The sequence below is a fragment of the Anomaloglossus baeobatrachus genome, chromosome 5, assembly GCF_048569485.1.
Source record: "Anomaloglossus baeobatrachus isolate aAnoBae1 chromosome 5, aAnoBae1.hap1, whole genome shotgun sequence".
Lineage (NCBI taxonomy): Eukaryota > Metazoa > Chordata > Amphibia > Anura > Aromobatidae > Anomaloglossus > Anomaloglossus baeobatrachus.
In genome coordinates this window covers 368,438,240-368,450,403 of record NC_134357.1, presented here as the reverse complement: position 1 = coordinate 368,450,403, position 12,164 = coordinate 368,438,240, and the positions used below count along the sequence as shown (strand labels likewise).

At 47.8% G+C, this 12,164-nt stretch overlaps 1 protein-coding gene across 1 annotated transcript in view; it reads right to left on the bottom strand.

Annotated features, from left to right (window-relative positions):
- RND2 (Rho family GTPase 2) overlaps positions 1 to 12,164 on the bottom strand; it is a 163,997-nt gene that overhangs the window by 126,544 nt on the left and 25,289 nt on the right. The window contains exon 2 of the mRNA XM_075349977.1: positions 7,383 to 7,470. Coding sequence (XP_075206092.1) covers positions 7,383 to 7,470 — 88 coding nt within the window. The remainder of the gene's footprint in view (positions 1 to 7,382; positions 7,471 to 12,164) is intronic.

Sequence of the window (12,164 nt, the reverse complement as noted above, 5' to 3'; positions counted from 1 at the left end):
CGGCCCCTATCCAGGTGTTTAGTTAAAATATATATTTCCCTGCAACGGCAACAAACTTGAAAGAAAATGGAAGGGAACTCACCGAGCAATAGTGATGAGTTGTGTTAGGTCTTCTGCATGGTCAGTGTACCAGTGATTGTTTTTGCCCGGGGTATTCATGATTAATTAGAGAGCATGCCCACATGCCTAAAGGTGGTGTCACACATAGCGACACAGCAGCGATCACGACCAGCGATCTGACCTTATCAGGATCGCTGCTGCGTCGTTACATGGTCGCTGGTGAGCTGTCAAACAGGCAGCTCTCACCAGCGACCAGTGACCAGCCCCCAGCCAGCAGCGACGCGTGGAAGCGTAACTAAGGTAAATATTGGGTAACCAATACCTTAGTTACTAGCGTCCGCCGCTCTCACGCTGCCAGTGCCGGCTCCCTGTTCCCTCCACTCCTAGCCAGAGTACACTTCGGGTTAATTACCCGATGTGTACTCCAGCTACGTGTGCAGGGAGCAGTCACTGGCAGCGTGAGAGCGGCAGACGCTACTAACTTAGATAGCAGATCTCTCCCGACTTAAGGTGGTGTCACACACAGCGACAACGACGTCGCTGCTAAGTCACCATTTTCTGTGACGTAGCAGAGACGTCCCGTCGCTGTCGCTGTGTGTGACATCCAGCAACGAGCTGGCCCCTGCTGTGAGGTCGCCGCTCATTGCTGAATCTCCTGCTTCATTTTTTGCTCGTCGCTCTCCCGCTGTGAAGCACACATCGCTGTGTGTGACAGCGAGAGAGCGACGAAATGAAGCGAGCAGGGAGCAGGGAGCCGGCTTCTGGCAGCTGCCTAATGGTACCAAGCCTCCCCTTCTCATTTTTTTTTCTCTTTTTTAATAGTGCTTCTATTTGGGGCTAAAAACACTAGAAATTTCTTAAAACATTTGCACAGTTTGACAAAAGTTATTGTTCTCAAAAGTAACATTGAGCCCATTCTATTAGCTGAAAACTGGTGGCAGTCCGGAGGTAGAGAGGACAAAATATGCGCGGATCGGTGTGTCAGAGTTACTAGACATGTGGCACATAGATACACCAGATTGACATGTAATATAGGTAAATTAGCGTGAAATCCCTTGAAGCTAAACATATGGTCTGCAGACGTTCCATGGATCAGTGCATGTCCCACTGAATATATAAATGTCATCTCACATGCCAGATTTACTCTTGCGTAGTGTCTGAAAGACTGCTGCGTTGCATCCCGGGAACGATCCACCACACTGGTGTTAAAAAGCTTTCTGCCGCAAGTTACTGCAATTATTTTCAGAAGAAAAGGGAGGAACTTTTCACAGCACAACACATTTATACACTTATTAGAAAATGTAAAAAGAGAATTTCCATTGAAGTTAAGACTGCATTTTAAGATGAAGAAGGCCATAAAAGTGTGTAATGATAGCTTCTCCTGACATTAAACTAACAGGGTATTATCCTGACGTTACTTTTGGTATAAAACACATTTATTACTTCGCAACACGACAGCTTCAAATGCCAATAACTGTATATATAATCATTGGTGCAACTTGCTAGCATTAAAAGTGATTTATGTTCCCGTACAACACATGTAGCCAGCAAGTGGGAGGGCCCGGCCCCAAGATATGCCCCGGCTACCATGTTTGATTTATTAACCATCACAATATTTAATTCCCTTTATATACATGATATACTCACTTCACGTGGATTAAGACCCAGCCAATGTTATAAAAGGCAGCAGCTAAAATACGTCCTTATTTACAAGTAAAATTCCTGGGGACAGATAAATCATTGCCTTCTGTGTTCAGGAAGAATGCAAAATACTGCATCTACAACTGGTAAGTAAAACTCGAGCCCAAAAAACGTCTGATGTAATAAGAGTAATGATAGCCAAATGACACAAAATTGTACTCCGTACAGATAAATCAATGCCGTAAAGAGAATCTCACACCAAGTTTTTGCTACCTGATCCGAGAGAAGCATAACGTAGAGACAGAAACCCCGATTCCAGTGATCTATCACTAAAGCGGGCTTTACACGCAACGAGATGTTGTTGGGGTCACGGAATTAGTGACGCACATCCAGCCTCGTTAGCGACGTCATTCGTTGCGTGTGAAACGCAGGAACGACCGTTAACGATCAAAATTACTCATCTAATCGTTGATCCAACGTTGACCAGTCGTTCCTTTCCCGAATATCGTTGCTGTTGCAGGACGCAGGTTATTCGTCGTTCCTGTGGCAGCACACCGCTATGTGTGACACCCCAGGAACGAGGAACATCACCATAACTGCGGCCGTCCACAATAAGGAAGGAAGGAGGTGGGTGGGATGTTTGGCCCGCTCATCTCCGCCCCTCCGCTTCTATTAGGCTTACTGACGCCGCACAAACCACCCCCTTAGAAAGGAGGTGGTTCGCCGGCCACAGTGACGTCGCTAGGCAGGTAAGTATGTGTGACGGGTGTTAGCGATGTTGTGCGCCATGGGCAGCGATTTGCCCGTGACGCACAACCTGATGGGGGCGGGTGCTTTCACCAGCGACATCGCTAGCGATGTCACTGTGTGTAAAGCCCGCTTTACTGGGCCGCTTACTGCAGCTTTGATACAATCACTGTTTTATCTGCTGCAGAACTGCCAGTTTTCTGACTGCTGAGCTTTGTATAACCCCGCCCACACCACTTATTGGCAGATTTTTGTGTACACTGTGCATAGGCAGAAAGATCCCAGTCGGTGCTGGGGTAGGATTATACACAGCTCATGAATATGGAGGACTACATGGTACACTGTGGATGGGTAGAAAGCGGTCACTGATGGAGGTGTGATTAGACTACAAGGCAGCAGTTTTACTAGTCCTCTAGTAATAATTCCAGCTATTAAAACAATTTTAATCAAAACTACACTAAACAGCCCAGTAAGTGATACATTGTTGGAATCCGGGTCGAGTCACCTACATTATGCTGCTCTCAGATTAGGTGGCAGCAATCTGGTAACAGATTTCTTATAAAGGGGTATCTTAATAGGAAAATGTTAACCCCTACCAACAGGATGGGTAATAACTTCTACATTAGTATGGGTCAAACTGCTGGGACCCACACCGATTAGCAGAATAGGACACTTTTATCTCAGTTAGAATGGAACAGTAGTGCACATGTTCAACCGATACTCAATTCATTCTCTATGAGGTAGCCAGCAAAAGCCAATCTCCATGCTCGGTTGTTCAAAAGAGAATGAATGGAGTGGCAGGAGATCCATTTTAATGTTTATAGAAGTGCCTTGTTCTGCCAATCGTTGGGAGACCCCAGCGGGGACACCACCCACCGATCTAGAAGTTTTATCCTGTGGTTAGGCAATAAAATTTGTTGCCCAGGGAAGTTAAGTGAAGGACAGCTTGAGTCCACCAGAGCGGCTCTTTGATCTGGCTTTCAGAGCAATAAGTCCTAAGCAGAGAATCCCTTCTGTGACCCTAAGGCGGGCTTTGCACACTACGACATCGCAGGTGCGATGTCGGTGGGGTCAAATCGAAAGTGACGCACATCCGGCGTCACTTGCGATGTCGTAGTGTGTAAATCCTAGATGATACGATGAACGAGCGCAAAATCGTCGTCATCGTATCATCGCTGCAGCCTCCGACATTTCCATAATGCCGGGGGAGCGACAGGTACGATGTAGTTCCTCGCTCCTGCGGCAGCACACATCGCTGTGTGTGAAGCCGCAGGAGCGAGGAACTTCACCTTACCTGCCTCCCGGCTGCAATGAGAAGGACGGAGGTGGGCGGGATGTTTACATCCTGCTCATCTCCGCCCCTCCACTTCAATTGGCCGCCTGCCGTGTGACGTCACTGTGACGCCGCACGACCCGCCCCCTAAGGAAGGAGGCGGGTCGCCGGCCAGAGGGACGTCGCACGGCAGGTATGTGCGTGTAAAGCTGCCGTAGCGATAATAATCGCTACGGCAGCTTTCACTATATATCGAACGTGCGACGGGGGCGGGACTATCGCTGCAGCATCGGTAACACATTGTTACCGATGTTGCAACGTGCAAAGCCCGCCTAAGGCTATGTGCCCACGGGACTCTGGATTTTTCTGCAGCTAAATCCGCAGCATTCCCCCGGAATCCGCACCTTTTCATAGGTGCGGATTTGGTGCGGATTTGACGCGGATTTCGGGTTTTTTTGACATTTACTTGCATGGGCAAAATCTGCAGGTAAATCCGCAGTAATAATTGACATGCTGCTGATTTTTCCGCAGGGAAATCCGCATTATTTCCGCTGCGGAAAAAAACGCAGCGTGGGCACAGCAGTTCCCAAATGCCATAGAAATGGCTGGGGAGTAGCTGTGCTGCAGATGTTTGAAAAATCCGCGGAATTTCCGTGAAAAATCCGCGGCAAATTCCGGAGCGTGGGCACATAGCCTAAAGATCCTGATAGAGGTAATCTTTCTCAGACAGACAATCTCTTTACGCACTTGGCTTAAAAAGGTGCCCATACACATAACTTTCGGTCTAACAAGCACCTGGCCAAGAGCTCTCTCCCGACTCTTAAGCTATGGACATGAACATTCTTCTCGGCTGAACATGCATGTTTTTTCAATTGGGATATTGTGAGAAAATTTTTGCACCAGCTTATTTTTCCAGAGAGCACAAGTATCAAGCTCTTAAGGGTGCTTCACACGCTGAGACATCGCTAGCGATTGCTAGCGATGTCGTGAGCATTAGCACCCGCCCCTGTCGTTGGTGCGATATGTGGTGATCACTGCCATAGTGAACATTATCGCTACGGCAGCGTCACACGCACATAACTGCTGAGCGACGTCGCTAGAGACACCGAACAATCCCTCCTTCAAGGGGGAGGTGCGCTCGGCGTCACAGCGGCGTCACTAAGCGGCCGCCCAATAGCAGAGGAGGAGAGGAGATGAGTGGCCGGAACATGCCGCCCACCTCCTTCCTTCTTCATTGCCGGTGGACGCAGGTAAGGAGATGTTCGTTGTTCCTGCGGTGTCACACATAGCGATGTGTGGTGCCGCAGGAACGACGAACAACCTCGCTACTGACCAGACGATTTTTGGTAAATGAACGACGTGTCACAGACCAAAGATTTTTAACTCTTTTGCGATCGTTTAAGGTCGCTCATATGTGTCACACGCTGCGATGTTGCTAACAACGCCGGATGTGCGTCACAAACACTGTGACCCCGACAATATATCGCTAGCGATGTTGTTTCGTGTAAAGCACCCTTTAGATTCTAACTTTATATTTCCTTTCTTACCAGACATGATCGGTTGGGTCAAATCGGGAGGCACCAAACACATCCGATAGTCATTCAGTCCTTACAAAATCAAATATATTCAGGGCCTCCTATGTCCCTCTTTCCACAGAACAGAGTGTATGTTACAAAGTGTAAGCATTTCATCTGTTTTTTTTTTAGTTTATATCAGGCCTTCACAACATGCGGGCCAACAGAGGATTTGCTGCAGCCTGTGGACCTGTCCTGCAAACGCTGCTTCCTTTTTCCTATATTCAGATGCAAATACATTTGAAGACTGGGGCAGAGGAGCAGCAGTCATCCCTGGCCCTGACGTGCAGCAGCATGATTAAATCATCATGCTGCTGCTGGCACCACAGAGGCATTTGACATGGCTAGCTGCGGTAAGTGCTCAATGGGAGGAGCTGAAGACTAAATGCGTAATTATCAGAAGGGGGGGGATTGACGATACAGACAAGCCCCGATACGGGGGAGGTGGTAATCATTAAAAGGGGCACAGTATAGTGAGGGGAATATTATGAATAGGGGCAGTTTGGGGGGATAGTTTGGACAGGAAGTATGTGGCGTGGGTGGTAGTATGGAGGGGCGACATTATGGGGTGGATGACATTATGGAGTGGAGCTGTGTGGAGCGAGGGAGATAATATGGAGAGGCTGAGTGTGTGTGGAGGAGAAACAGTATGGAGAGAGTTATATTATGGAGAAGGGCTGTGTGTGGGGGGGATATGTACAGGTAACACAGTGAGGGGGATTTTTTCAGGGGTGCAGCATGGAACATAGTATTTTTATATTTCTGTCCCAGAAATATAAAAAACACTATTATAGCAATGTTCATGTAAATAATTGAGGTCCAGTGTATAAGAATTTTTTGAAGCAATAAAAAAAAAAAAACTTGTTCATTTGCACTGGGCCATTTTGTCTCACTCACTAAGCAGAGCCCACATCCGAGCTGTGAACAAAAAGGTGGACAACAGTAACGGTGATAGTAGATTTTAGTATATATTACAAATTATCGTTGTACTAGGCTTGGTGCTGTATACATGTACTAATGGTGGTTCTGGCACTGAATTCATATGGTGACAGTGGTTCTGGAGCTATACTCCTGGACAAATGTTGGTTTTGAAGCTGCATTCATGTACTGAGAGTGGTTCTGGCATCACACTAATGTAGTGATGGTGTTTCTAATGCTGCATTCATATACTGACTGTGCCTCTGGCACTGCATTCATGTACTCTTAGCGGACACAGATAGGAAAGGACCCCTGTGGAAGAACAATATATGTTCCCTATGCAGCCCAATAGTTCCTCAAAATGTGCAATTTCCCCTATTTAAGGTAGAATTGAGACCCCTTAACCTGTGGGCCACTGTGCGACTGCACAGGTTACACCAATGATATGTTCCCCCCTCCATGTACAGATTGTGGTCCTGATGCCAAATATGTGAATGGATGGTGGTTCTGGTGTCGCACTCATGTGCTGACAGTGGTTCTGATTTTCTACACATGTAGCAATCCATAACGTGCTTTATGGCTATATCAAAACTTATTTTCAAATCTCTAAGATTTGCGTATTTTTATGTGGAGGATTTGGTGATTTTCTGCTCTAAAAACTCATTAGTGTGCGTTCACATTGATTATTTTGGAGCAGAAATCCTCATCAAATACTTGAAAATATATTCTGGTGATGTATTAATGTACTGATGGTGGATCTGATGATGTATTTATGTAAGTACCTCCTTTAAATTTTTGGGGGACTCTTGAGATTGATTCAGTATGGTAGTGTTGCTCTTGGACGGAAAAAAAAAAAAAAGGCTGTGCAAGCCTGGCTTACACGTTTGTTTCTTTTTAGGGGAGCACATTCTTCTATTTTATGGGGACATAAATGTCAAGAAAACATTACTGTAAGAGAACAATTTTTTTTTTTTTTTTTAAGACGAAGCAACTTGTATTTCAGGTGTATTGGCCCTTTAAAAGAAAAAAAATACCCTGGGAAAGCTATTTTGCTGGGAAATGCACAAAACATCTAAAATGCTCATTATTTCCAGCTCCAGATCAGCACACCTGCCACGCTGTGTAACTCCCAGACAGCCTGCCGATACAGAGCAGAAGCACAGACTCACCAGACGTGTCCCACATGTTGAGCTCGATTCTCTGCTTGTCTATCTCGAAACTGGCCGTGTAGTTCTCAAAAACAGTCGGGACATAATTCTGAAATAGAGGGGAAAAGAATATTACATAAGGCTTTGAACTGAGACAAAAAATACCATCTATGTTCACACATGTACGGCGGATGTTTAACTCCTTGTACAATTTGGTTTTTCAGGTACTTTTCCTCTAATTATTCTTTGTTTGTTTTGTTCCAATGTATTTTATTTCAGTCTCTACTTGTCCCAAATACGTTACAGTTTTATAAATAGGGTGTGGGAAATAGATGGACTGGGCGTTCTGGAAAGATTGGGGCAACCTCATGCGTCTGAGAAGACACTCCATGCCCATCCAAGCCCTCCTTATGTGGCACCCTGGACTAGCCAGGTAGCCACAGACAAAAACACACACACACTCCCACCCCCGGACAGTTACATTAGTCAGACACAAAACTCTTGTTGCCTCCCTCCAGGGTCTGATGTCCAAACCAGGTGGGGCGGAGCCAGGCGGTTGGCCCCACCCAGCGAGGAGTTCACAGGCCTGGAGGTGGGAAAGCAGGCAGATCAGTTCAGGAGGTGAAAGTGAGAGGTCACGTACTGCGAGTGTCTGGGTAGGAGCCCAGGCACTGAGAGCAAGGTTGGCAGACTGTGGTGGCCGTCTGCAGGAGTTAGTGGAACTCCGCAGAGCCGTAAGGACCGGAGCTGGGCGGTGGCCCATCGGTACCTGACCGGGGAACGGAGTGAAGCTAAGCACACCCAGGCAGGGCCATCGGACCCCAACCAGGCTTGGAGCCGCCGTCAATAGTCAAATCCGAATGTGACAGGAACCCCCAGGGTTCCCTAACAACCAAGTCCCGATTGAAGGCAACCGCTCACACCGTGAAGATATACAGCCACCGCCACCGGCTAGAAATCCAAGGGCCAGCGCCTGCGGGAAAAACTGGCTCCTCCGGTATCTACACACCAGGGAGCGGACTACCGTTGGGAAGCCATTGGAGTCAACACAGTACACAAAGGTGCAGGGAGAGACAGCCATCATCACCTGTCCGGGGAGAGACACTGCAGCCGGCTGCGGGACCCGTCCATCCAGCCGTTTGGTTTACCGGAGACTTTGTGCATCAATTGCTGAGTGAGTATACCCGTGCCATCCGGCACCGCAGCGTGCTGTCCCAGCAACCCACCGACCCTGCCTCCCCGTCACACCACCATCGGGCCCCGGTATCACCAACCCATGCCCACGGAGGGGACAACATCTCCGCTGCACCCTACCATCTCTCCCGGGATCCCTGTTACCAGCAGCGGTGGTGCCATTATCACCACGACCCGTGGGTGGCGTCACAAACAATCTCCTTAACCAAACCACCCCCTTTTCACTCACGGGTGAGGAGCGCTGCTCGAGTCTCCGAGGTCCGGTCCACCGTTCGAGCCACCGAGGAGCAGCAGCAGAAGCCCCGGACCTGAGCGTGGTGAGCACGTCCCCTCCGCCCGCGACACTTAGATACATCTCTGATGGTACCCTTTAAATCGTTAGATGTGCTGGACAAAAAAAAAACCCTTGTGTACACCCTGTGCTGCAATGAGGTCTATGGAATACTGTAATATGATGACATCTAATTAATTATAGTAGATCTAATGCTTAAAAGCGGGTGTAACAATAGGGTGTCTAGAAGTAGCAGTCACACGTGGACCCTGGCTTCCATGGAGGTACAATGGCCTTTTTGTCACATAAGGCTTAGTTCATATATCCAGTAATCATCCATTTGCAATGGATTTGGAAACAGTTACCGTATCTTATCAAGTAAAAAAAAAAGTTGTACAGAGAACGTTTGTCAGGCTGAAAATCGGATTGCAACTGTATCCTTTTTTATTTTTTACACTGAAGCCTATGGGAAACAGATCCTTTAAATAGCCATCCATTTATCTTCCATTGATCTCTTTTTTTTTTTAGCTTACTGGATCACTTTCAACCAAATGATTATTGGACATGTAAAGTAAAGTAATCATCTCTTTGAATCAGATCCAGTAAGCAAAAAACAGATCTATTTCAAGGGAAAAACAGAAAAAAATCTGTTTTCCACAGGCTTCAATGGAAAGAAAAAAAAAGGAAAAAAAAAAAAAAAGAAAAACAGATTTAGCTGCAATCAACTTTTTGAACGGGACCAAAAAAGTTGCATCTGCATTGCTAAGGCAATATTCACATGTCTAGTAATCATCCGTTAGAAGGGATCGGTCAGTAATCCAAAATTTCTGACCAAATCTGTGATGGAAGCAGTAAATCAGAAGGGAATAGTTACAATAATTCTCCAAGCACACCAGACCAGGCCTCTGTTTGAAGTGTTGGCAAATGATCCCATCTCTTTGCACTCAGATTAAACTATGGTGAAATTGTGACGCCCTGGCAAAACCAGGTAGTCACAAATAGGCCCCTGCATAACACCTTCCCTCATTAGGAAACACACAGCCAAACAGAAAACCCTAGTCACCCCCTTAGGGAAAGATAGACACACCAGTGGGCATGACCAGGCGGTTGGAACACGCCCACCCAGGGGTCCAGACAACCCAGGGCGGGACAACCAGTAGATCAGTCTTGGAGTTAAAGGACAGAGGAGTGTGGAGTGGAGGTCAGGCTTGTGTGTCAGGCCTGAAGCTGACTGACAGGTACCAGGGTAGGAGCCCTGGTGCCACTGGCTAGGAGGCAGACAGTGGTCTCCGTCAGCAGGAGACAGGAAGACTGTTCGGTGGAACCGAGGTGGACCGGGCCAGGGTTGCAACCCGCCAGTACCGACACGGGGAACCGACCCGGAAACCGTAGCACAAAGGGGGGTACTCAGACCCTGAAGCCAGGAACCAGAAACAACTGGAACTGGTTAATTAACCGATTGAGGCCAGGGCTAGAGGTCCTGTCCCACCCAAAGACCCTCATAGAAGACAACAGCTCACCGATTAGGGATAAGAGGTCACCGCCAAGGCCCATAGATCCCACGGACCAGCGTCTGTGGGCACGGCTCCTTAGGCCACATCCAGCTGGGAGCGGACTCCTACGTTTCGCACAAGGAAGTCTTTTCTACTAAAAAAGGTGCAGGACAAGGATAGAGACCACCAGCCGGGTGGGGGAACCCGAACGCAACCGACCGCGGCACCGGCCACCACCACCTTGGTTTACCAGAGACTTGCGTGTTTTACTACTGACAGGGAGTACACCAACACTCCCCCTGTGGCCGCCATCTTTCCTGCACCAGAGCCACCGGGTCCCGGGGCCACCATCCCTGCCCACGGAGGGGTTAACAACTTGCTGCACAACATCTCCCCCGGGTGCCCAGTAACAGCAGCAGTGGTGTCCCACCTCACCACACACCGTGGGTGGCATCACAAACCTATTACGGCCTAGCCCTTACATCTACGTCCCCCATTTTATTTGGCGTGTCTGCGAGACCCCCGGGTCCGGAGACCCTCGAGCCACCACCCCTGAAGGTTCGGATCAGAGCAGCGGCGGCTGCTGGCACGGGGGTGGCACATCGGCGGTGCAGAGGTACACACAGCATTGGTGGTAAGTGGACCACTGCAGACTTCTGAATTCTCACAGCACGCACACTGCATACAGTTAGGATTCTCTGGTGCCAGCGGTGAAAGTGGGAAGTCATGAAAACACCTATGTGACTTACATGCAGTTACGTGCCAAATCTCCTCTTTTTGTTGCTATTTTTGATATTTATCAGTGTAGAGACTTGCAAACATGAGGATCCGTGATGAGGATTGCAAGCTTATGTACATTGGCCAATTTACTAATACCTCATATATATTTGATATACATTTTTTACACATTTTTATACAGGATGCAGCCTGGCCTCTTAATACAGGCTGTGCATAGTGGAGTCTCTGTCCCTTGTGTGCTACATTTGAGTAGTGTCCGGGTAACCCGCCTAATCTAATAGGAAGGGCGTGGTAATAGGTTGCTGGCTGGACACCATCCGCATACAAGTGTGAACCGCACCCTATGCATGCCACTAGTGTCTAATTTACCTTGCATCTGTGAAGTGTCCATCATATTGAGGGGTTTGTCTGCATTCTGTGGTGCATTAGATGTGTTGGGCTGGGCTAACTGGACTGGTTGCCCTCTTTTCTGCTGTGAGTATATTACGTGCCAACTAGACATGCTGGTCTCGGGCAATACAAGTGAACTGAGTGAGGCCAGACATGTCTAGTCAGAATGTGGCTGGAAGTATGCAAACTGCATCCTTGCAGTCACAAGACCATCTACTCTTGCCGCCGGCATGGGAGAATCTGAAAAGTGTGCAGTGGGCGTGCTGTCAGACTTCAGAAGAATGACTGCAGACTTTCATTGCAAACCTGGAGAAGCCCTTAAATTATAATAATTAAGCACTGTAGCATGCCCAAGCGTGTAATATACTCACTGTCAGGTTTCAGCTCGGCTTGCTGGTTCCAGCAGTCATAACATGGCCACTCCTCTACTATGCAATTTTCAGCTTATGGTCATGTCACATCTAGCTTTCCTTTCTGCTTCTCTCGAAACAGGAACTGTAGTTTTCCGCTGAACATTGAGAAAATTATGAAGTGTGGAAATCGCATATGAATTTGAGGTCACATGACGACTAATCAAACTGCATGTGGGGGGCGCCATATAGAATTATTGCCTTGAGTGCTGGAAAACCTAAATTTGCCTCTGCTTTGAAAAAGCCACTAATTGCCAGAGTGAGGCAGTGGTGACACTACTGGAAGGGCACAGACACAGGAAAGGAG